This window comes from Rhinolophus hipposideros (assembly GCF_964194185.1).
Source record: "Rhinolophus hipposideros genome assembly, chromosome: X".
In the NCBI taxonomy this organism is placed as follows: domain Eukaryota; kingdom Metazoa; phylum Chordata; class Mammalia; order Chiroptera; family Rhinolophidae; genus Rhinolophus; species Rhinolophus hipposideros.
Window position 1 is genome coordinate 103,412,664 of NC_138046.1, and position 26,374 is coordinate 103,439,037.

The 26,374-nt window shown below is 37.1% G+C and overlaps 1 protein-coding gene across 1 annotated transcript in view; it reads left to right on the top strand.

Annotated features, from left to right (window-relative positions):
• Positions 1–26,374, top strand: part of DMD (dystrophin) — a 2,022,175-nt gene that overhangs the window by 1,632,979 nt on the left and 362,822 nt on the right. Inside the window, exons 57-59 of the mRNA XM_081043053.1 lie at positions 7,706–7,862; positions 22,315–22,435; positions 23,054–23,322. Coding sequence (XP_080899179.1) covers positions 7,706–7,862; positions 22,315–22,435; positions 23,054–23,322 — 547 coding nt within the window. The remainder of the gene's footprint in view (positions 1–7,705; positions 7,863–22,314; positions 22,436–23,053; positions 23,323–26,374) is intronic.

The window sequence follows — 26,374 nt, forward strand, 5'->3', positions numbered from 1 at the left end:
ATTAATTTTTGCTCCAAAATATTAAATATATTAATTTTTGCTCCAAAATATACTACTTAAATATATTAATTTTTGCTCCAAAATATGTTAATTAATGCTCCAAAAGACTCATTAGGGCGTATTTTCAGGTGATGTCTTATTTTTTCATGTACAACAATCTACATTTATTCAAATACAGTCATGTCATCTTCTTCTGGAACATTATCATAACATACTAAATGCGTCCTTCTGGCTGGCGATCTTAACTGGGGCTTGTTTTCGGGGTAGGTCTTATTTTCAGGGAACACAATAGTCACTAGAATCTAAAGAACCCTTCACTCTCTATAAACTATGCTGAATAAAACCCTGCCAACCCCTTCCCTTTTTCTGTTCTTCCCATGTCTCCCACTTCTTTCCTCATCAAGCTGCAATCTAGTGAATCCCCAACACAGATTCTCTGAACCAAGTAGATTCTGCTTTCTAACCCCATTCCTACTCTCCAACAATTTTCTCACTCTCCCATGTGAGTATGTGCCTTTGCTGGTCCTCACACTTGGAATACCATCTCTCCTCTCGTTCTCCAAAATTTGACTAAAATCCCATAATGAGTATTTCACTCTCTGACGTTTCCTTCATCCAGTCTTCCCTGTACTGTTCTCATTTACAATTGATGGCAAGTCCCTTTAAGTCATACATTGTTTTTTAGGGCTATGCTTGCTGCCTCCAGCTAAATTAGATGAATATAAAAACTCCAAGCTCTCAATGAGTCAGTGAGGTAGAGTAGAAAGAGTCCTAGACCAGCAGTTGGGCGACCTAATTTCTCCTCTGGCTCTGTTACTACCTAGCCTATAATCTTAAGCACATCACTTAGCTGCTTCAGCCTTCAATTTTCTCCCTCACTGAAATGAGGAGGTTTGACCAGAAACATGTGTGGTCTATTCAACTTCCCTTGTCATTCTATAATTATATTATTTTAAATTCTGCAATCACTTTTTATGAACCTAAGCAAATTATTGAACTTTTCTACCTTGGTTTTCTTATATTTAAATGGAGCTGATTAAGTTCAAAGATATGGTGTAAGGAAAAGTAAATGAGATGTCTTTGAGAAAAAAGAATACTTTAATTAAAATTGCATAGTACCATCTCATAATTTAGTTCAAAGAAAGTATATGCCATCTGTTCCACATGTATTTTGTCCATATGTATCGTGTCCAAGATGGATGATGAGAAGAATACTCTTTGATAGTTAAGTGCCATCCAACAAAAGAAAATGTTAACTGATTTACCTGGGAGAAAAATAAAGTGAAAAATGTTTATTTACATTTATACATGGACACATGCACACATACATACACATGTGTATACACACACACACACACACACACACACAAGAGTTATTGGTGACATTATCCAACATCAGGATGGTAATTAGTCAAAGAAAATGTTTCTCATTCTAACATATTCTATATTCGCAAACCTTGCATTTTAATTTTGAAAATAATAACTTGAGAAGTGGTCAAGTGAATTTTTTACATAAGAAATATGTATGAAAATTTCAATTTAATCTACCAATAGATTTTCCAGATTATTGTATGTACTATTAACTATGAGAATTACATATGTTGTCAACATAATTTTGAATTAGGATCCTGATGTATTGTCTCAGGAATGTGATCCCACCATTATCGAAGAATGGAAACACAGATCCAGAGAGGCCAGGTTTAAGCAGAAGCAGTTTTATTGCAAAAGCATAAGAGAACAGGCATAAGAGAAAGGGCTCTCATAGAAGAGGGGTTCCGAAATGGAATGGCCCCATCCCAGGACCATCAGGTTGGGCAAAAGAAAGATGAGGTAGTAGTGTAACTAGAAGAGTGGGTTTAGAGGTGGCTATGGGAGCGTGGGCGCCACTCACAGAGGCCTGGCAGTGGCTGCAGTGGCCAGGTGGCAGCCAGGTTGCAGCTGGTGCTCAGGAGCCACGCTCTTGTGGCCCCTCCTCTTGGCTGCTGCTGCAGTGCCGAGCTTGGGGGTGGTGGGGAGGAGCAGGGAATCGGTGAGCTGCTCCTGGCTGGCTCACCAAAATATGTTACAAGAGAGTGGGCCTTTCTCAGCACAATGTCCAGGTTCTTGGCGTCTCAAGCAAAGAATTTAACGAAATACTATGGTAAACTAGTAAAAAAGCAGTTTATTAGAAGAAAAAGTACACTTCAAAAAAGTGGACCTGAGCAGAAAGCAGTGGCTCAAGGCCATTATTAGAAGAGAAAGTACATTCCAAAGGAGCGGGCCTGAGCAAGGGCAAGGCTGAAAAAGGCATGGCTTACAGGAGCCTGGGGGTCTTATCTGGGATGAGCTGTTCCTGTCCAGGTGTGGGACCACTTGACTGACACCTGTGATTGACAAGAGGCTATTACCTTATCTCTTCAGACTGCGCATGTTCTCTGCAGTTTGAAATTGTTAACTACAAGCTGATTGGCTCCTTTCCCTGTACCTAGGCAGTCAATCTTGGCGGGCTCTGTAGCTTGAATGGCTTTGTTACAAGCTGAATGGCCTTCCCCCTCTACACCTGAGTGATTACTCTGGTGGTCCCGCAACTTGAATCTATTAACTATTAAAGTTGTTTCCTCTGGCTTTGTTACGGTATTTGCCTTAATCCCCTCTACTTCAGCCATTTTCATGACTGCCTATAATTTTTCTATCTCAATTTCAGCAAAATTTACATTCTGTGATATTTTATAGTTGGGAGAAAAATTTGTAAATGTTATATACAAATATTCACTTTTCTGAAATTTTGAGCATTAATTTGAGAGGCTAGAACACCAACATTGTGGAGTCCACAGCAGCAATAAATCTCCAAAACAGTACTTGGTATTAGAAGTTAGAATAGTTAGAAGTTTTTCTATAATGGAGAACAAAGAAAGAGCAAAAGGAGGTAGAGTCTTTCTACCTTTGAGAGAAAAATGCAACTTGGATGTTGAGTATCTCTGACCTTCTTTCTTTTACTCTCAGAATGTTAATTATATTTGAAAGTTAGAGTTCATGACCCATCTGGAAAAAAAAAATGTTTACTTCTCTTTGAACTTAATTCTCTCTATTTAAAGCCCCATCGCTCCCATTTTATTGCTGTGGTTCCTTATTATTTCTGCATTTTTGCATTTTCTTTCTGTATGCTTAAGAGCTATCTTATTACACAAGGGTACCAAAGATACACAAGGATATATCATTAGTTTTATAAAGGAAGTCAAAGTGAAAAATGAATTCAATATAACACATTTTGCTTTAAAAATACATGCCATTCAGAGTAAAGTTTTATTAAGGATTTCGAACTAGGCATCAACTAAATCACACTTGAAATATCTGTGTCTAGAGAAATAACAATCACTTTAGCAGCCACTATAATTCTTAGAGTCCTGACACTGAAGAGTTCCTTAAAGACCGAGCAATATATTCCAACACACCTAAAGGTTCAGCATTTTACCTAAACCTTACAAATTGTAGAAATTATCTGTTTATTAAAGATCAGCACTTGCCTTGTTGAAAGGTAGTAACCCCTAAGCTCTTGTCTTCACTAATAAAGATGAAAACAGAAGCTAAGTGTGCCTCTTCAAACCTCCTCTGTTGTTTTCTGTTGAGTGGGTAGGGGTAAATAGAGTGTATCTGCCAGTTAGTAGGAAGCCTTTTGCTCAGGGATCCAAAACATTTGGTTAAAAGCACTAAGGTTAAGGATTTCCTCATATTAGAAAAATTTGTAATATCTATTTCCCATGTCTTACTATGACAGCTCAAGTTCTGTACTTCAGCAGTTGTCTTTATACCTTTACATCTCAGTTTCCACATTTGTAAAACAAGGTTAAACAACAATCTCGGAGGTTTCTTCCAGCCCTAACAGCCTATGATAAAACCGAAGGGGGGGGAGGGTCATCATTACAAATAGAAGAAAGCATTTTCAGGAAGAGATTTTCCAAATACAAACAGGTTAATCATTTAGAAATATTCAGTATACAATCTTGAAAATAGAAATAGGGCAGCTGCTTACAACAAATGCATTAGAATTCTGTCTTGAAAACATTTCACACGCTTAGTATGGCCAAAGAAAATGTTTTCTGAGCTCAGAGTTTTTCATTACATTTAGATCTCTTTCAAAATCATGTCACTGACAAATACCGCTTTTCCCCTGTGGAGACCCACAAGTAATATTTGGGGCACATAAGAAATAGTTTAAGAAATTCTTTCTCAGAGAATACTCTTGGAGCTCACCTGCTGAGTTGTGAAGGTTCTTATTAAATATACAGAAATTCTAGAGGTGGAACCTAGGAATCTGTACACTAAACAAGCTACTCAAGTTTTTCTTAAGCATACTGAAGTTTGAGAACAGTGGCTTTAGATTGGTTATTGTTGTGTCATTGGAATTAACTCCTGGTCGGTGGCAAAAGGTGAAAAGAATTCACAGACTCGGCCTGAAATAAGGAGAGCAAGGAAGTAAGTTTATTCAAGAAGAAAGATGCTGGCATAGAAGTTGCTGGGGCAGAGGACTGCACCTAACTTTAGGTTAGCTTTTTCTTATATAGGAAAGTGTAGGTAAATTTCCTTATGGCAGGAGATGTGACGTATAGACTGAGGTCATTTGATTGACATATGTTGGTTATATAACTCATTTCTTCTGCACACGCTCTTACCCAGAATGCATCCAGAAAAACCCACGGTGGGGAGTGGGGGGGGGAGCAAGCCTTAATGTTCATTCCATTCTAATTGCATTATAATTAGGCTAGAGTTCAACTAACAGGTAGGTTTTGGCAGTTAGCGCATGTGTGAAGAATCAGTTCAAACCAGTTGGGTCTTATCTCCTCTTTTTATGAGGGTTTAGACATCTTAGATTTATTTCTAGGGGATGAGCCTGGGTGGTTGGTTCCTGGGTAGGGGATGCAGGCCTTGGCAGCCCCCCTTCAGGTTCACTTTTATTAACCCTTTTCTGCCTCATCAGATATCTTTGTAAATGTTATTTTAAATCAGAAGCCATTCTCTGACTTTCTCCTCTCCAGCCATTACCTAGTGTCCTCTGCCCTTTATAAGACTTTTGCTTAAATCGTTGTCCTCATAACACATCTTGCCTTTCACGCTCATGCTTTAGCAAAGCAAAGAAAGAAACAGTCATTTGGTATGTGTTTAAGGTGATCAAACATTCTGAAACGTTACATAACTCCATACCTTATGGATGAATAAGGTACCCTTACCTAGACACATGAGAGCTTTTTGCCATACATGGTCCCAGATCCTTCTACTGCTCCTCTATTAATTATCTTTACTGTTCTACGTTCCTGGCCCCGAACTCATGCTATGGAGTTTCTCTTAGATCGTTTAGAACTGAATTCCCTGGATCTCAAAGCTATTTTTTTTCTCTCTTAGGGGGCATAAAGGGTTTCACTGGCCTGCTAATAATTAGTCAGCAGCATTTAACCTAGCAAGGCCTATGTAAATGAAGCAACAGCTGGAGGCTTCTTATATTGTGCATATTTGTCCTCCTCTAGACTTTCCCCACGGGGATATTTTATTTCCTGTCCCAGGTAGAGAGAGGCCAAGCATTAGGAATCTTTCTGTTCTCTCTTACCTTCCCTTTCCTACTCCCAGTGCCTTATTGGGAGTTAGAGGCACTCAATAAATATTTATGAGGTCAGTATCTCTTTTCCCATTTGCTGCTTTTCCGTGTCGAGACTATGCCTCTCTCCACCTATCTTTCAAAATGTCCTGCTTGACAGCCTCTTTCACCCTCAAGGGGCCCCAGCTGCAAATTCCAGACACCCCAGGGAATCCCCGTAAGCAGTAGTCATTACATGCCATTAAACAGCTAAAATCTTGCATAGGGAATTCTCACTGAGGCTTATGGAAAAGTTGTAACTGAAAGAGTAGGAAGGAAAAGAAACATAAAAGAATTGACCTCTAGCCTATAAGCAATCTTCACTATTATATTTAATTCATACTATTTGGGGTATTTCATGATTTATTTATTGGATAATAAATGCCCACAAAGTCTTGAACGATTTAATTTCTCTGATGGAAATGCCTTCATTTTTTTTTTTCGGAATATAATGTTTCTGTTACTCATAATAGAAAAAATTCTGACAATTTGCAGAAGTATATAGATGAAGGAATGCATCTCCTATAAATCCACTTCCGAGAGATAAACTAGATGTCATGTCAGAATTTTTTCACGCATGTTAAAGCATGTGCACAGAAACACATACACACAGACAAACGTTTCAGAAAAAATAGATTGTGTACATTTTTGTAACCTGTTTTCTCATTTGGCAACTGAAAGGGTGATCTTTTCCATATCCATAAATATTTGCCTACACCATCACATTGAACATTGCATAGCGTTCATAGATTTGAGCAGTGCATTGTATGATTTCACCATTATATATGTAACCAATTCCCTGGTGTTGAATATTTAAGTTGTTTCTGTTCTGTGTTAATCATGAGTGATACTATAAACATTTTCTACCTGTCTCTTTGCATGCTTTTTCAATGACTTTCTTAAGTATAAATTCCTTGAATTTAAGTTTGTGGGCCATTGTATTTGCACACTTTAAAGACTTTTATGTGTCATCAAATTATGCTTCAGAAAGTTTAGAACAATTTAATTTCAGTACATGTTACTGTTTGTGGATTGTATTTGACTAAAGCCAGCGGGAGAATTGTATTTGAAATGTCAGGAGAAGTTACCAAATGCAAAGGGAAATGTTCTACCCGGTTGCTTTACATTTCAATCTTTGCAGCATTAGAGACTATTATATTTTCATTATAGTCAACATTAATTTTTATGAAGTAATTAGTAATTGCTGGTAATATATTAGTATAATTCTTGACTTAGTTGAGGGTAGAGCATTGCTAGCATTCCGCATTTCTTCTTTGTTTTCTGGATTATGATTTATTTTATTAATTGAGCTTCACCTTCTCAAGTGGAACATGGATTTCATAGCACAGATCCTCATCTGTGTATTCTTAAATGGCTTCCACAGATTAACATGTTCTAAATACAGCTGATGGTAAAGCACTCAGTCTCTTGCCTAAATTATTCATGTTTGGGGGTGGCTTTCAGGCAAATGTCTGATTTTACTTTTCCACGTGAGTTGTTGTCTCAGTACATTTTACACAAAGGAAGCAAAACGGAAAATGTTGGAACTTGGTGAAAACAAATCCCAGGTGCACACGAATAAAGAAGGGTAGAGGAAAAGGAGAAGCATATGGGAAGAGCAGCGGAAAGGAACAGATGCCAGATGGAAGGAGTCAATGGAAGAGGCTGTCTAGGGTATAGAAATGGAAAAGTCAAAATGTGGGGAGAGACCTTTCGGAAAGAATTCCAGTACTAACATGAGTCACACAAAAACTGAGTGGTTTTATATTAGTCACTGGGTCCAGTTTTTTCTACCAGAAACATTAAGAATCATTGACTGCAAAGCTATGGGAAAGCAATCCATTTCCAGTGTGTATTTCATGCCAAAAATCTCAGAATTCTGCATGTGGAAATAAATGTAGGGCTAAACACTACCTTTCCTCAAAATTGCCATCAAAATACCCCCACTGTATGGCTCTCAAAAGCAGGTAGCCAGCTATGTAGTTCACAACACTTTCATACACTAGGGAACTAACCCATCAAGGTATCTTAATGGTCTTGTTAGAATCCTCAGTTACCCTTCTAGATATTCTGATATCGTTTGCTCCTGTTATTTTTCAGATCCCATTTGGAAGCCAGTTCTGACCAGTGGAAGCGTCTGCACCTTTCTCTGCAAGAACTTCTGGTGTGGCTCCAGCTGAAAGATGATGAGTTAAGCCGGCAGGCACCGATTGGAGGCGATTTTCCAACAGTTCAGAAGCAGAATGATGTACACAGGGTAGGACGATTTTAATCCTGGCATATAGTATGCATTCAGTGACTATTTTAAAAATAGTCTTGATTAAAATTAAGTTGAATAGAAATCTTTTTGACTCCTCTAGTCCAAGGGTTAATTATAAATAATCCAAGCTATTATATTTTAAATGTCAAAAATGTCTGCATTAATAATATCCTTTAAGAAGTTACACATCTCTTTCAGTGGTTTTAAAAAATGTTTTATATGGAAAATATTAAAACTATACAAAAGCAGAGAGAATCCTATAATAAATAACCATGTGCCCTTCAAGACTTCAACAATTATCAATTCATGGCCAGTCTTACTTCTTTTATGCCTCTACCTTGTCCTCCATTATTTTCAAGCAAATCTCAGGCTTGAATCATTTAATTCATAAGTATATGAGAAAGTATTTCTAAAATATAAGGATTGACTCTTTAAATGTAATCAAAATGCTACTATAATACTTTTAAAATATCAGTAATTTTATCATAACAAACATCCAGGCAGTATTCAAATTTCCATTTTTCACATATATGTCTTAAATGTTTTAACAGTTTTTGGGGGGCGAGAAGGAGGGTAGTTTGAGAACTGAAATAAGGTCTACACATTGCATTTGGTAGATTTGTCTCTTAAATCTTTTCTTTTTTTCACTTTTTATTTTGAAATAATTATAGATTCACAGTAAGTTACAAAAATAATACAGAGTGTTTCCCTATACATTTCACAGTTTCCTTTAATGGTTATATCTTACTTAACTACAAGACAATAATTATTATCATTTCAACATGTAATCAATATAAAAATGTACAGCACAACTCACTTTAGACTAGCCACATTTCAGGCGCGCAGTAACTGGGCGTGGCTAATGACTCCCATATTGAAAAGTGCAGTTTCTACAGGTTTGATCATACTCAGGTATGACTCCTTCCAATGGAGCATCATCAGGAGGCACATAATGTCTTGTCTTCTCTGTTTTGAGTGTGATTTGGGCAGCTGTTAATGATCAATGTCTAGGGGTTGCAATGTGATAATTGCCTATTTCTATCATTTCTTCTTTTATTAGCTGGAGTACTTCTACAGGGAAAAAAAAAATGTTCACTCATCCACTATTTGTGTACCCAGTATACGGTTCATACAGGATGGGCAGCATAAATGTTTCTACTTTTCCAGTCTTCAGAATAGCAAGTTGTTCACTAGCATCATCTAGCAGTGGTCATTTTTTTTCTCTTTTCTTTTCCATTATATTTCCAACTTCTCTACTAAGCTTTGAGTGGGGAAGACAGAGATTTGGTCTTGCACACCTCCAAGATCTTAGTAACTAGCAAAATGTCTGATATACAATCGATACTGATAAGTGTTTTTGAAATGAGAATAAAACGTAGATAAACAGTAATGAATAGCGAACCAAGAAAATTACTACCAAATAAGAAAAGCTTGATAAAATGGTATCGCTTTTATATGTTCAGCACTTAAAGGAAAGACCTCTATGGAGACACAGCCAAAGGTGGCATCTTGAAGAAAGGTCAAGGGTGTATATTATTCCAGAGAAAAGAATATAGAAGATTACAAAAAGGGAAGAGAAGATGAGGGAAGATGTGGGAGTCTTTGCAAAAAAATTGCCAAGGAAACTGCCAGTTTCCTTTTTAGCCATTCGCCCTCATATAATTCAGAATAGTAAATGAGTTTTTGTGGTAGGGTATAATATAATACTGATTTTTTAATATTCCAGCTTTGAATAAATAGTCAAAACACTCTGGTGTGTATGTAGAAGAGCATTCATTGAGAAGGATGGGCATTTTAAATAGAATGCATTATATGACATAGTGAAATGAGACAAAATTTCTACAAAAGAGGTAATTTTATTCTAGTTCCAGAAACTAAAGAAGATGAAACATTGGACAAGTCAGGAGACTAAGATTCTAGTCATATTCCTCCATAAGTTAACTTGGCTTTGAATGTGCTGATCTTTTGTCTAAAACCATTTCTACCCACACCTACTCTCTTATAATGTCTTAGTTAACATCTAGTAATCCTTTACATTTTGGCTCAGACATCGAGCAAGCTATTCTCTGATACCCACATTTGATCCCATCTCCCAGTATACGCTCTCATAACACCATCTACTTTTCCTTCTATAACTTAACGTTCTTTATCATCATAGATACGTGTGACTATTTGATTAATGTCACTCACCTTTACAAAGTCATGAGTTCCAAGCAGCCTTCTTTGGGAGAGAGTGTTGTCATTTTATATCCACACCTCATAAAGTGTCTAGTACATGGTAAACATTGAATAAATGACGGAACAAAGGAATTAAGGATGGAAGGTAAGGAGGGAGGAAGGGAGGAGAAAAACCAATGAACTAATCTTAATTTTGTTCATTCTTCTCTAGCCTACTGAAACCAGAGGCAGGGAAAGAAAGAATAGAGAGTGATTTTCCTTCCTCACTTGGAGGATTTTTCTGTTTATTCCCAACTAAGCATTCTTTTGTAGTGTGTGGAGCTACTTTGATGCCCACTGTTTTTACTTGTCGTCTGGCCCAGTGTTTTCATGAGCTTCTCTTTGTATCCTTAAAAAATACTTCTCACAAAACGCTCTCCTCCCTCAAAGAATATCATCACTCCTAATTGTTGATGAGAGAACAATTTAGCACCCTGTTTACTCAGAGTTTGGCACATTTATGCAGTAGCCCTTTATAATTGTAGTGGAATGACTGTCTGGTTGGTAACGCTCTTGTTTCCTGTAGACAAAAAAAAAAAAAGGAAAAGCCTTGAAACTCTGTTGGATCTTTTGAATTCACTTAGGAAGAAAGAAAGAAAACACAATAGGTACAAAACTGTCCAGATCTAGTCTTTGACAGGTTTTATATTTGTAGACATTCATTTTACTTTGGCATGTTTCCGGGGTTATAAATTATCTTCCGCTTTATGGGTTGCTTGATTCAAATATTGTTTATATAGAATGTTTGATTCCAAGATGGGTCACTTGTATCATAAACTTGTTGCCCATATATTTGGTGTATCCTTTTTTTTAACCATTAGTTACTATCTACTGTAAATGGTTAATGCCTTTGGTTGTTACTTTTTATGGGAATACAAATCCCATTTAAAACGTCAAAAGTTGAAACTATAATCAAATATTTTTTTCACTTTTTGGTAAATCAGGATGTTTATAAATTGGGTAATTTATATTTTCTTTGTATATCATTGCAGACTAATGATGAAACTTTGTAGCAAAAAAATCATGTCTTGTACTGTTTACTGAAAGTGAAAATATATAGTCAGTCTCAATTACTGTGATGGAGGGGTATATGGTTTTCCTGTAGGTAAAATTCCGAGATAGTTCACAGGTAGTTGGGGCCTGCAGTCTCACTCCCCAAAGCAATTTTTACACCCATGGGAGTAGATCTGTGTTCCCCAAACCAGCTGGGCAGCATAACCACTGCAACTGGAATGGCTCTCAAGACTAATTAATAAAATAATGTTCCATATGCGGTGAAGTATTATAAATAATTAAAGCTCAAATGTGCCTTAGCAAATACAAACTGACCAATTTTTATATCTTTTGAATATATTATCCTGGCTTTTACAGTTCCTCATTACTTGCCTCACTAGACTGACTCGTTTTCAATTAGTGTGTATTATTCTGGTCCAGATATATTTTTAAAACTGACTTCCTTTGTTTTACTTGAGCAGTCACTAAAGTGATATTTATGACTTGTCTACTTCCATGATTAACCTAGAGAGAGTTTTAAAGGAGCAAATCATAGTGGGGAATTTCTAAGGAGAGCTGCAATAAACCATGAGCTTATTTAATTCCCTTCATCCTACCCCAAATCCAAATGGAGATCAGGTCTTGATTATAAGAACACTATAGGTAATGACTTTTTGTTTGCATTCTTACTAATGAAATTGTTTGTCATTAGGTTTTCATCTTTCAATTTAAAAATCTCTATAATTCCTTCCCTAAAGACCATTAAGGATATCTTCAAAGCCTCCTAAGATTTTCTGGTTAAGATTTAGATGCAAGTAATCAATACATACATTATTAAAACAGTGGACAGAAAGCCATTATTGTGGGATGCTGTTGACAAATGAAAGGCTTGAATAAAGTAGTTTACTTGTTCATTTGTCCGGTCATATATTATGCATGTTCGATTTCCTCAGAAGTCACCACAAAATGAGGGAGAGGTTCCGAAATTCAATAAAATTATCCTGCAATCATGTTGTAGATTATACATTTATTTAACTTAATTCTGTTATCAATGCTGGCCTGCATCCTTTGGGTACATTTTCATATGTGTGTTAGCTTGATGAGTTCTCTGTGTTTTCTTTCCACAGAAATAGAAAATGTCTTTGGGTGCCATTTGTGAATGTTAAGACTCAAGTCAGCTCGGTGTTAAAAAAAAAAAAAAAAAAGAAATGTATTCTTCCCTATCACCTCTGAAAAACAACAAAAAAGGTTATGATAAAGTCATTCATTCCAACATTTGATGACCTGGCCTCTTAAATTTTCCAAACAAATTTGGTTCCCCTGCAAAGCTCACTGTTAGTTATATCCACTCTAAAATATCTGCTTGGCGATGATGGAGGAAGTAGACATCTTTTTTATCTATTCTTCATCCCTGTTGGAATAAGCTACTTTTGTATAAGTTTGATCTTTTATTTAGTCATGTTTAGCAATGCTGAATAGAAAAGATTTTTACATTATTTTTAGAGCTACATTTCTAGGCATCTGAGGAAGTCTTCTGAAAACTAGCTAGATCATCAAAACTTGAGAACAGAGTCATCTAGGATTTGCTACTTTTCTTTAATGATAATAACAAGATAAAATATGAATAATTTACAAATTGATTTCTCTACCAAAGTCCTCTTTCTAACCATGTCAAAATATGTTTCTATCTTGGCAAATACTCTTCAAAATAATATTTGTATAGTATTTTGTCTTTACAAAGCATTTTTACACGAATTCATTTAATTACAAATGAGCTCCTGCTCTTTTTCTGTGTTTGTCCTTTTCCCAAAAAAAAATCCATTTGGGGAAAACAGTAGCATAACTAAAACTCCTACAATTTATTGATTCTTTCAGTAATTATTTATTGAGTGTCTTCTCTATGCCAACGGCTAAAGATACAATAGTGAACAAAATAAGACTCTGCCCCCATGGACCTTTAAATTTGAATGAGGGAAATACACAGTAAACCAATAAATTAATATATAAAATCACATTCGGTCAGTGCTCTGAAGGGAAAATAAACAAAACAGGGATAGAGAAAGATCGAGAGGCAGTGGCCCACCTGAACAAAGTCCTGTGTGAGTGAAGGAGCCAAACAAAGGCCTTGAGTGAAGAGCATTCTAGTCAGAAGGAACAGCAAATGCAAAAGCCCAGATGTGAGAACAGGTTTGGGGCGTTCAAGGAATAGCAAGACAGGCTAGTGGCAGGTGGTAGAGAGAGACAAAGGTCAGATAATGAATTGTCCTGTCTGCCATAGTGTGGAGGTAGATTTTATTCTGTGTGTAATGAGACATCACTGGAGGACCGTAAGCAGGGATGATGTGATCTGAATTTTGTGTTCAGAAGTTGACTTTGCCTGCTCTATGGAGAATTGATGCTTGGCAGAGCAGATGTAAAAGCAGAGAGCAAGTTAGGCGGGTTGTTGAAGTCATCTGTGAAAGAGATAATGCTGACTTGAACTAAAGTGGAAAGGATGGATATGGTGAAAAATTATTGGATCCAAGATATAGTTTGAAGGTCTAGCTGATGGAACTTAGGATAGATGGGAGGTGGAATGTGAGAGAAAGCAAAGAGTCAAGGATGACTCTCAAGTCTTTGAACAAATGGGGGGAAATGAGGATGCCATTTATGGAGATAGGAAAGACTTCAAAATGATTGTGGATGAGGGTGTATACGTGGAGCAAAACAACAGTTCCTTTTCTGGATTATGTTGATAGACAGAGACAAATGGTATGATTCAGAAATTATTCACCACTTACACTTGACAAACTCAAATTTTGGCCGAACATCTTGAGAATGGATATAAATTAATTTGTCACAAAGTTTCCTGATCCATTTATCTATACTGTTCCTTCAGAAGGAATTTCCAAATTTTAAGGTGTAGGCTCAATGACCTCAAACCTAATCCTCTAAATGACCATGGGGACAGATTTCATTTTCACCAGTGATTTCTCAAGGTCAGCTCAGAACTTAACAACATTATTGTCAGTAGGAAGTGACTTCCCCAGTGGTTGTTGGACACAGCCCAGCGTTAGGATTGAAAGTCAGACAGCTGTTCAAGATGCTGTGTGGGCACTAAACTGTTCCTTTATAGTTTCACAGATCTGCGAGCAGGCTGGACTGTATTCTAGCTGTGCCCTTGATCACAGAGAACACAACTTTTAGTTTAAAAGACTTCCAAACAAATAAATCTCCACAGGGAGTTTGTGAAACATTTCCCTCCTAAACACGCAAAAATGTTTTCTCATGGAGTACCATTCGATTTAAAAAATAATCATTTCAGGCTTGAAATGTATCCTTTTGGTTTTCAGTTTTGTTTCCAATTAATTTCATCGCATTTATGAATGTTCATGTTGCTGACTATCTGAAACAATGGCTAGATTTATCTGATCCTCCAATCCCTTATCGTCACGTCTTTCGGAAGTAGATACAAAGTAAGATGGATGATTATGTAGTCAAACTCATAGAAGCAGAGTAGGAAGGTAATTGCGAGGAGCTGGCGGGAGATGGAAGTGGGAGATTCTCTTCAACAGGTATGAAGTTTCAGTTAGGGAAGATGGTAAGTTCCAGAGATCTGCTGTACAGCACAGTGCCTGTAGTTCACAATACTGTATTGTGTACTTAACACTCAAGTTAAGTGTTTTTAGCACAATAAAAACTAAAGATGATTATGACCTTTCCTTTATAGTCCATATGCCCCATTTTCATAACTTTTCTAATACCAGCTATCTCAAATGAATATTCAGGGAATCCTTTGTCTTTCTGGTTGGTTTGTTTTGTTGTCGCTTCCTTCAAATTTCTTTCTACCCTGCATACCTATGAATTTGCCTTAGATTCTTAGAGGCAAAATTCCTACTGTTCCGGTTAACTACGTTTCTGGATCTGGCCCTTTTCCAAGATTTTGCTGGCAAATAAATTGGGCATTGATTGTCCCTAAAATAGCAATCAGTAAATAAAATATTTCTGATGTGTTTGAATTCAATAAATATGCTGGGTCTTTAAATAAGGAAGGGCATGGTGATGACAGAATGTATTCAGCAACTTTATAATCAGAAGTGAAAATAATATAGGAAGCATACAGACCAGGTAGACATATGGAAACTGGAATGATAATATAGGATGACGACACTATTAAACACCGATCAAGTTGCAGATATGACTTGTGGAATGAATGGCCCTGTTGGATCACTTTAAACTTTAGGGTCTGTCTAGTGTTCTCTCATCTCCTAGCTAATGCTGCAGCCTAGAGGAAAAGCCTCAATCAGCAGTTCAAAACGATGGACCTTCTTAAAGTTTGGACATGAGCATCTCCTCTAGGGAAGAAATCACTGGGATTAATAAGGCAGAACTAATAGGGCCTCCTCTGGAGGAAAATCCACCCAGTAACTCAAAGGTAACCTCAAAGGTAACTCAGCCTTGGATCTGTAACATAAGAATAGGCTCAGAGTAAGATCTCTCTATTTACCCCAATTGATAGCATTGTTTTTTTTCTCTAATAATTTCTGAGAGCAGGCTTTCACCCTGAAGTGTGTTCTGTATCTGAATCAACCCGCCTCCACATAACACACTCCGGTTTTCTAACTGGGTATTCTGTAATTTATTCAACAATATGTATTGAGGATCTATTTTACTGTGTGTCAAGCTACTGCTGTAATTTTCATCTTTAGGAATGATGCCTAGGACAGACAATCTCAAATTGCCATCATGTTACAGGCCCATGGCTAATTAAGGATCTAAACGTGTTGATTATAGAATATTTGAACTCGATATTAGAACTTAGATAAGGTGATTCGCGAACACACATATTTTACAAAAGAGGATGTGAAGGCTCAGGGAGCTTTTATGACCTGTTCTAGATCATGCAGCCAGGATTTGGCCCTCCCCAGACTTGAACTTCATGTCTCCTGCCATTCAGGGCAGTGCTCTTTTCACCACTTCAGTCTGCCTCCCAGGATGGTTCTGTAAAGTTTTGCTAACTAATATGGAAATAAGGTATAGTCATTCCATCGTATTTCAGTCTGAGTAACACAAATATATCTTTGCCACTTCAGTGGAAATATAGGTAAAATGCAGTTCCATGGAAACTGATCTGTGTTTTGAAAAAGAAGGGCTTTCACTTACATCCATAGTAATGGGACTAACTGTCTCTAGGTGAAAGGAGCTTAGCTTTTCTCTCTGTAATGTCAGTACCTGTACCCAGAGCTCTCATCTGCCCCTCTCTTCTATGAGGTACATCAAGCAAATCAGTATCTCACCCTTTATCCCTTCTGCACATGGTTCTAAGCTATTTCTATTTGTGGTGTTATTAGGTATTTGTGGTAATAGTCACCCTATTTTTTTTTCTGCAAGGAGGAGGGACAGGAAAAAAAATCCCAACTAATCAATGACTTGATTCTTCTCTATTACTTTCAGGTTTTAGAAGTTTCTGATTTGTTTCATGGTCATTAGCATTTTCCACTTACATGGCTTCCAAATTATTGTAATTCGGGGAACTTTTAGTTTCTGCTCTCACTCACTTCCAGCCTGGCTTAAGAATTTCAAGATTTGGATTCTAAGTAACTAATTAACTAACGAACTGATGGCTTTAGATAAAACCTAACATATCCGTACTTCGCTTTGCATTGGTAATACATTCATAGTAAAATATTCACTGGTAAAGCATACCTACTCAACCAAACTATTGACTCCTTAAGGACAAAGATCAGGTCCCTACCTTATACATAACAGATTGAAAAGAAATATTTTTGAATGAATATTAGCCAGCAGTCAAGTCACCCAGTTGGTTAATATTTGTGATGTATAAATACTATTCATCAGGTAATGTAACCTTCAAAATAGATTGACCTTGGGGTTTACTGCTAGTGTAATTTTCTAGTACATGATTCTTTTCAGTTTATTTTGTGAACCTTAAAAGCTAAAGGAAAAATTCTGATTTAGTATGCCTAATTTTTTTCTCATTTGTAAGACAAAGTATTGTTTTCTTCTCACCGAGGTGCTCTAAATCTTTAGTAGTTTTTTCTACTTCTTCCCTTTCACTATTTTGGACCAAGGGCCTCGCCCTCTTGGAAAGGGGAAGAGGAAGGTATGGGGAAGAGGATGGGTTTTAAAGAAAATAATATGATCTTTTCAAAAGATTCAGGAAGTAAATCTCTTAACATTTGAGTACTGACATCTAAATAGTGTAAAGATGTATTCCGCATGTGTATGGGAGAAGGACTTTACATAGGATACCTTTTAGATATCAGCACGATTGAACCTACTTACAGTAGTACCTCGGTTTTCCAACGTCTCCGTTGACAAACATTTCGGTTTACCAACGCTGTGAACCCGGAAGTAAGTGCTTCGGTTTTCGAACATGCCTCGGAAGTGGAACATGTCACGCAGCTTCTGCTGAGTGCAAGATCCTGAGGCCTAGCTGTCGGCTGTTTTCGAACGTATATACATTCGAAAACCGAGGTACCACTGTATCCGATTTAAAATATTAATCATAATCTATGAGAAAAATCAGTATTGTGTACGAGTATATATTTTCCCAAACGTCATTCAAATAGACTTTCTTTGAAAGGCAAAACACTTATTATCAAACCTCAAGGCTCTTGACCTTGCATCTCCTTGGTTTTGTCTTAAAATGTCTTCACCTCCTTCCTTTTAAAATGCAATGAACTGTTTTAACATACAGTTTATGGTAAGTTGATTAGGTATTGAAAAAATTGACTTTCCATTATTTTAATGCAGAATCGTCGCGGTTTTTTTTGTCATTGGTATTGTTGTTGTTGTTACTAAAGAAGTCTATCTCTTTTAAAACCCATGCTACAAAGGCCCATTGGCTAGAACAATGTCTGGTACATAGTAGGTGCTCAAAGTTTGTTATATGAATTGATGGAAGAGGACCTTTCATATAACTACATTTCAAATGACATTTATAGTTTTTCCCACATAATAAGAAACATTACCGTTTTCTTTATCCTCTCATTTTCTTGAACGAACTATTTCTTCCTTTCTTCTGGAGTTTTTACCCTTTTTGGAATTTTGTCTAAATCTTTGCAAATTCTGAAGATACAATCACTTAACTTTCTCTTCCATCCACTTTCTTTTCTTAATTTCAGGCAGCAATGTGAAAATAGTGGTGCTTATGTCTTTGTAATAATAGAGAACTTCCTTTGTCTTTTCTTTAGACTCATTTTAATCCTCAGTGACTCATATTTAAGAAATGAACTGTGCAGCTGTGGTGGAGCTAAGCCCTTGGCAACAATTCGCGGGGCAAACAAGTGGTCTCTCACAGTGGATGGATGGTCCTTATCCTTGAATTATTTGCTGTTCAATTTTAACAATGGAATTGCGTCATCAAACAGTGTCTCAGACTTTTTAAGTTTGACAGGACCTTTAAGTTCCATTTCCTTATTTTACAGACTTTGTTCCACTTAGCTCCACTTTCTCCTTTCTAGGTTGATAATATATCCCTCTCTGCTATGGTGACCAATTTTCCTGCATTGAAAGTCTCTCATTATATATACATGACAGTACCTGGCAAACCAGGATGGTTGGTTACCCTACCACTAGCTTCCATCTTTCAGTCTATGTTCAAACCATTTCTATCCTTAGAAGATATTCTCTGTCCTCCTGTCCTCCTATCCTGTCTTTCTCTTTTCAATCTCAAAAAAAAAAGATACTGCAAAAATCGTTTTTATTTGAAATAACTACTCCGTCTTCTCCTACTCATTCCTCAGTTAAACCTACTTCTGAGGCTACTGCCCTCCGCTGAAATTTCTCTTACCAAGTCCCATGAGCACTTTTCAGTCCTGATTTTGCTTTAAGTGTGTTTGTCACGATTGAACACTCTTAGTTACTTTCTTCCTCTCAAACTCTCACTCTCTGTTCAATAGTACTATACTCCTCATTTCTCCCAGTCTTTCCACCTATATCCATTCCTTTTTGGCCTTTCATGGAATCCAGTTCCTCTGTCTGCCCATTAAGTTTTTGTATTCTCCAGGATTTTCTTTTCAGCCCACTCTAGTAACTTGAGCAAGTTCATCTACTTATGTCATTTTAATCCTTGCCTATATGCATAATCATAGGCATAATCATAGATACTGAATAGATATTAGCTTGGTGAGAGAATGACTTCTAAATCTCCTTTCTTCCCTCTAAACATTAGAGTTCTATTTATTTCCTTCTGGAATGACTGTTACCTCTCCAAGCTGAGCATATTACATCTCCTTATTCTGTTCCCCATACAGAACCCCGCCCATATTAATGTGTTTTTTTAATATTCATCTTTATTAACTTTATCTTGAATGTACATATGAGATGTCCTGGGTCAGAGACAGATTTATTTTCATTACTTAACAGTAAATATCACCACCATCCTCTTCCCTTTGCCCAAGTCTTACCCCTGGAGAGACATGGTGAGAACAGACGAAAAATTTTTCCTACATGAGCGTCTGGGTATTCCATAGGCAAGAGACCAGAAAAGGTGATTTTTTTCCCCCCTCTGTTTACAAAGGAGAAGGGGACACTTGTCCCCTGTTCCTCCTGAAAGGGTCTCCTTGAAAATTTAATGGGCCTGAGTCCTATCTCCAACTTCCTCAGGAGCCAGCTAGCCCCATGGATCTCAGGTTTTACAACCTAGAAATGTCCCTAAGTTCTGGACTTCATTTGTTTGTTTGTTTGTTTGTTTGTTTTGTTTGTTTGTTTTTAATGTAAATACCTAGACAGGAAGCCACTCCAGTTTTTCTGACAACATGGAGCTTCACCTAGGAACCTACCCTGGGCTATGATCATTTGGCCCTCTTGGATCAGAGAATTTAGCTAGACAAATGGCTACAGATCTAATGCTCATGTCTTGGAAAGTTCTCAGGAGGCTAGACCTTTTCATCGGTGTACTGAGAAATCCAGGAGAGTTGATTTCCTCACGTTTAGTTTAATTGCACGCAGCATTCATTCCTCTCTACTCAACCTAGAAACTAGGAGTCATCCTTGCTCTGTCTTCTCTCTTCTGTCCAGCATCTATTCAGGTACCAAATTCTCACATCTCTGTTCTCTAAACACTTCCCTACTCTAGCTGTGTCTTTTTCTTTTTTTCTGGTACCATTTCTCTGGATCCAATCTTCATAACTTTTCACTGAATTCTTTTAATTTCCATTTAACTGGTCTCTCTGATTCCATTTCTGCCCTTCTCAAATCCATACTCTGTATTAATGTCAGGGAAATCTGTCTGAAACATACACATGCCCATGCCACTCCCCTGCGTAGATCCTTTCAAAGCTTCCTGATTACCTACTAGACAACACCTAGGCTTAGCAGGGCATATACGGTCATAGGTTGAGCTTCAAGTTCTGGCTGAAAGGTCTAACATAGTTTGAGATGACAGTGTCCTGCTTCATCTCTGGACATGTCCTCTCCTTATACTTTATGTTCTAGAAACACTGGCTTACTTGAGATAACTATATATGTCACATTATATTATGTTCTATGTCTTCACACCTGCATTTTTGTCTTCTTTCTTTCCTCTTCCTCTAACCTTCTCTTCCCTGTCTAGCTCATGTTCATGCTTTAGAATTCTTTGTAAATATCATCGTGTCCAAGAAGCCTTTCCCAATTTCCTTTCCCATATAATGCAAACCTATAGCACGTTCCACAATGTATTGAAATTATTTATATGTTTGACTCTTCTGCTACATACTGAAGTTCTAATATAAGAACTATATACATCTACACACATTCATGTGTGCAGAGAGAAAGAGAGAGAGAGAGAGAGATTTCAAATGAAGTATTAGAGGGAGAATCAGATTTACCTCTAAGCAGAATAAATAACCCACATACTCTGCATGATTTCAAGGGTGCAAGAATACCCCACTACACAGAAATTACCTCTCCATCTATAGGCTGAATCTAATAATTCCACTTACAGAATTTCATTATTTTGGCTCACACACCTTGCTTCTCTCTACTGAATTGGAAATAAATCTGGAAGATGAATCATTTTACAAAGTATCAGACTCAGAATTCCTTCCAATGGTGAACACCATTAGGATTTTCTTTGTAGATACGTCCCACACTCCGGTTATTGAGCACTCCTATCATATAACATATCTGAAGTTTAAAGGAACTGCTAATTTTTCTCCTAGTAACAGAACAGCTTAAATTCCGTAGGCAACACTACTAAAAATAAGAGAGAATGGTTCCAAGATATGAATACTTAAGCCCTAGGTCAGGACAATTATTATTACTGTAGTTTTTACACTGATCTATTAGCATTCGTGTGGTACTTTATACTTTTATTAACATCTTCCCTTCTGATACTGCAGAATCCGGGTCAGTAGCTGTCTTCCATGGTTTTGGGCATCTGTTTGTTTATCCTAGAAGGTCTCACAACCCTTAGCACTCGATTTTATAAGAATGGTGTTGTTTTCACTCTTTTTCTAGTGTGCTACTTTTCTCCCTCCTTTTGGTCCAGAAATTTCTTGAAGGCAGAAACTATGCATTTTGCTTTTCTTTTAACCCCCTGTAACAAGGAAGATTACAGATTAGAGATTTAAAGTGATAACTAAACCCGGTGATCTCAAGACCCTATTCTAGGCCTACTCATTTTTAGCAACTTGTTCCTACAATCCTACCACCAGGATATCTCAGAATATTTCTATCATTCTCAAATAAGACACAATGAATAATGCAATGGGTATTTTTTTTTTAATTTTTGAGTTTTTAACTTAGTTTACTGTTAATACATCATTTTATTCATTGTCAGACATTTTGGTAGAATTAATGGTGATTATGAATTAGATTGGTTGTGTACTTCAGTACAGCCTAACTTCTTCCAAATGGCCCCACAGGCTTCCCATTATGTTCTGGATATTCAATCTTTTGGATATGTATAAGTCCTCATTAGCCCTGGTAGGGTTTTACAACATGTGTCTTGTGACTTTAGCTCTAGATTTAAGTTTGTAAGTCAGGTTATATAAATAAATCACTCTCATGTTAATGAAAGGACATTAACAGAGCCCCTTATCCTCTCCAGAATAGTTTTGCAAACATAGTTTTTTCCTGATTAACAGAAATACCCATATAGCCTTCTTTATCATATTATAATTATCAGTTTCTAAATAAAGGTGATACAAGTTGACTTGGGAATTTCATAACCAAGTTCTGAGTCCCCGGGATTAATTTTGAAAAGAGTGTCGCAAGCCAAATAAGCATTTCTTTTCACTTCATTTCACAGGCCTTCAAGAGGGAATTGAAAACGAAAGAACCTGTAATCATGAGTACTCTTGAGACTGTACGAATATTTCTGACAGAACAGCCTTTGGAAGGACTAGAGAAACTCTACCAGGAACCCAGAGGTAATTGAATGTGGAATTGTAATAACATATTGATAGAAGGATCAGCGGTGACAGAGCGACCCATCCATTCTAGCTGCCAGGGTCTGGATAGCTCTCATATTTTCTAGGTTAAATAGAATCGATTCAAGTTAAACATAGCTGTTGAAAAAGGAATAAGGAGTTATAAACCATCATGCATAAATCTGTTTGCACATTCACAAACAAACATTAAAAGAGATTAGTGATCAGCTATTAAAACATTTAGAAAATAATAAACAAAAGAGATTATCTGTGAGGAGGATTTCTATTGTTACAAAGACTCAAGTTAATTTTCAATTTAAGAGTCTGACTGAAGTAAATTAGAGCTTGTGGGGTGCACCCTAACATTTTCCTCCTCGATACTTAAATGTGTCCTGGATTATCTGATTGATATAACGTAGAACAAATTCGCTCAGGGAGACAGACTTCAGATGTGCTGGACTATATCAAAATTTATGCCAAAGTGCAAAAGAGCCATTAATCTGTAGCTTGGCCTCTTGTTAAACTGTACTCTCTTTCTTGCAGTATGACCTTTTCAACAATGTTTTTCTTTAAACAAAAATGAATGTGACCTAAAACCTTGTTGTATTACCAATTTAGAGCTACCTCCTGAGGAGAGAGCCCAGAATGTCACACGGCTCCTACGAAAGCAGGCTGAGGAGGTAAACACTGAGTGGGAAAAATTGAACCTGCATTCTGCTGACTGGCAGAGAAAGCTAGATGAGGCCCTCAAAAGACTCCAGGAACTCCAGGAGGCCACGGATGAGCTGGACCTCAAACTACGTCAAGCGGAAGTGATCAAGGGATCCTGGCAGCCCGTGGGTGATCTCCTCATTGACTCTCTCCAAGATCACCTTGAAAAAGTCAAGGTACCGTCTACTACTTTCCTTCGGGGCCATTTGAGAGACTCATAAGAGGTTCGAATCTGAACTCTAGTGCAGGATTTTCTTCTCACGTATGTAAAAATAGGGCTCCTAAGCATTAGCAATCAGTCTGTGTTCCACAAATTCAGTCTTCTTGCTTGTGGAATTTTCTTGAAGAGAAGATAGTGAGCTAATCGTCTGACTGTCTTCACGAATACAAAACAAAATATTAAAAAGTTACAGGGCAAAAAAAAATCATTTTGATTTTGCTATTAGGAAATTAATAGTAACTAAGAAGTGCTTGTACTAAAGTGGTCTGGTTCACGTGTTTATGTGTATGTTGTATGTTCTCTGTGGCATGTAGTATCAGGGTTGGAAGACATACAGCACTTAATCAAGAGCCAGGGGTCTAGGTTTGGGCCTTTTTGCTGACTGAACTATGTGACTGGGGTGAGTTATGGTACCTGTTATGGCCGTTAATACTGCCCTTCCCTTAGAAAGCAATGTGTATAACACAATTTTTTTATTAGTTTCATGTGTACAAAACAATGTAATAGACATTTACACCCCTCACAAAGTGATAACCCCCCTCCCTGTACAATATAATTTTTAATTGTATTGGCCCACTGTAGATACTAGTGGCCCACTGTCCACTCCCTGTATAATACAATTTTTAATTGTATTGGCCCACTGTCTTTACATATTTGGAATACTTTATAAAGTAAATTTATTGGAGTATCATTAGTTAATAACATTCTATAAATTTCAGGTGCACAACTTTACAATACATCATCTGTATATTCCATTGTATGCTCCCCACCCAAAGTCTAGTTTTCTTCTGTAACCATGTATTTGACCCCCTTTACCCCTTTCGTCCTCCTTCCACCCCCTTTCCCCTCTAGTAACCACAATTCTGTTGTCTGAAATACTGTCCTTGAGACCAAAGTTACATTCCCTTGTGGAACAAAGCTGATCAATATATTTATAAAGGAAGAATATACATATTTAGGAGTATCATTGTGAAAAACAGCAACTCAAAGCATATTTTGTTTACTCATCTAGTATCAAAACCAACAAACGTCCTCCCAGATTCAGATTCAAAATAAATGACTTCTCACCTGCACTTGGCATTCTAGAAGGTCTTTTTTCCCTTGGCTTCTATGGCACTGTGCTACCTGCATTCTTCTTCTTCCTTTTTTCCCCTTAATTCTGAAACTCGCCCTAGCCTTCAAATGTTGGTGTGCCAAATTTCTAACCTTAGCTCAGGTCTCTTTTTATTGCATAAATGCTCCCAGTGTGAAATGGCATGGATGGTGACAAATCTAAATTTCTAGTCTGAACCTCTTTTCTGATCTCCTAACCCATATGCCATTAGAATCAAAATAGAACCATTCTGAAACCCCATTCATTTGTACTCCCGTTGGTTTGTCCCTTCCCTTACTGCTATGCCCTTTTACCTGCCCTTTCTTCTGTGCTTCTTATTTCAGTGAATGGATCATAATCCAACAAGTTGCCCAGGCTAGAAGCTTGAAGTCCATCCTTAAATCCATCTACATTTTCACTGACTGCGCTTGATTGCTCCTTTTACATCAGAATATCTCTTTTTATGTTTTCTCTGCTCTTTTCAACCATGTCCTGTTCTAACCTTCAGTATCTGGTACTCGGATTATTGTGTTCTACATCTTTAAATCCCATTTCTCAGTCAGTGTACCTGGCATTATCGGAAACACTGCCTTTTAAATATTTGGTAAATGAATGAACAGTCTCTACTGACATTTCCACATTATCCATCCTCTTACCACTCCAGTACAAACTACTTAGAGGAGACTGCCTGCCTGAGAATGAAGTCCAGTGGATGGAGAGGGCAGGTGGCCCTTTTCTTCCTAGCCCTGGCTTCAGTTCCTGACTGTTATTTCCATACCCCAGGCCATTGAGTTCACTCTGACCTTACCACCCTTTGGTCCAAATATGCCATCTTCTTTCATTACTCTCTACCTTTGCAAATGTTCTCTTCTCTCCACCTGGGTCACCCCGCCTTCTCTGCCTGCTGAAATGGCACCTGTCTCTGTAGTTTTCCCTGAGTGCCTCCCATCCCCAACTCCAATCAAACAGAAGAAACTGCTTTCAACTCAGTGCTTTCACAGATCACCACATATGTGTAAATTGTCCCACTTAAATTTTACATCTATTGTAGCAAGTCAGTTATATACTTTTTTTCTCCCAGAGAAAGGGAGGGTCCTAGGAGCAAGGGTAATGCTGTATATCTTTGAACTCCAAGCAACATGTAAGGAATCTGATTCAGCTTCTTTATTCCTTCACTCAATGACTGTTTATGACACTATACAGCATGCTGTACATGTAGTTATGAATGAAACAGACTTGGTCTTTGCCCTCATGAAGTCTGTAGTCTAGTGTTGATTTGATTCGATCTTTGTTAAGATAGTATTAAAAATGAAAACACTATTTTTATCCAAATACATAGGAACTAAATTTTTAAAAAATTCCCCCCCAAAATGACAAGTTTAGGAGAATGTCCCAAAATGAACTAAATTAGTTAATAAATCAATTAAGTGGCTGGATATATATCGGCTTTGGAGGAGACATAAAGGATTCATTGTTAGCCATATCTGTCACACAGGAGTGTTTGTTGGATACTTAGTATAGATGGCAAATGTGTGCAGCATGATTTAATAACAAAAAATAAATAAAAGTAGAACAGCTTACATGTCCACTACCCCTTACCCAACCCTATTTGCAGTTTTCCTTTTAGGTCCCCTTTCTTACCTGTTCTTGATCCTAAGACCAAATCTATTTCCTGTACCCTAATGGAAAGACTCTCATTCTGATCCCAATAATAACAAAGCATATATACCTTAAATAGTCCTTTAAAAAGAGCATATATATATATATATATATATATATATATCAACACTTCTAAGATACACTTAAGTTATAATAACTATCAGAATATTTATGAACTGGTCCTAGTAGATGAGATTATTTTGCTTTCTAAACCAGTATTGTATAAGTATTTTATGCATAATTTCAAGTTATGGAT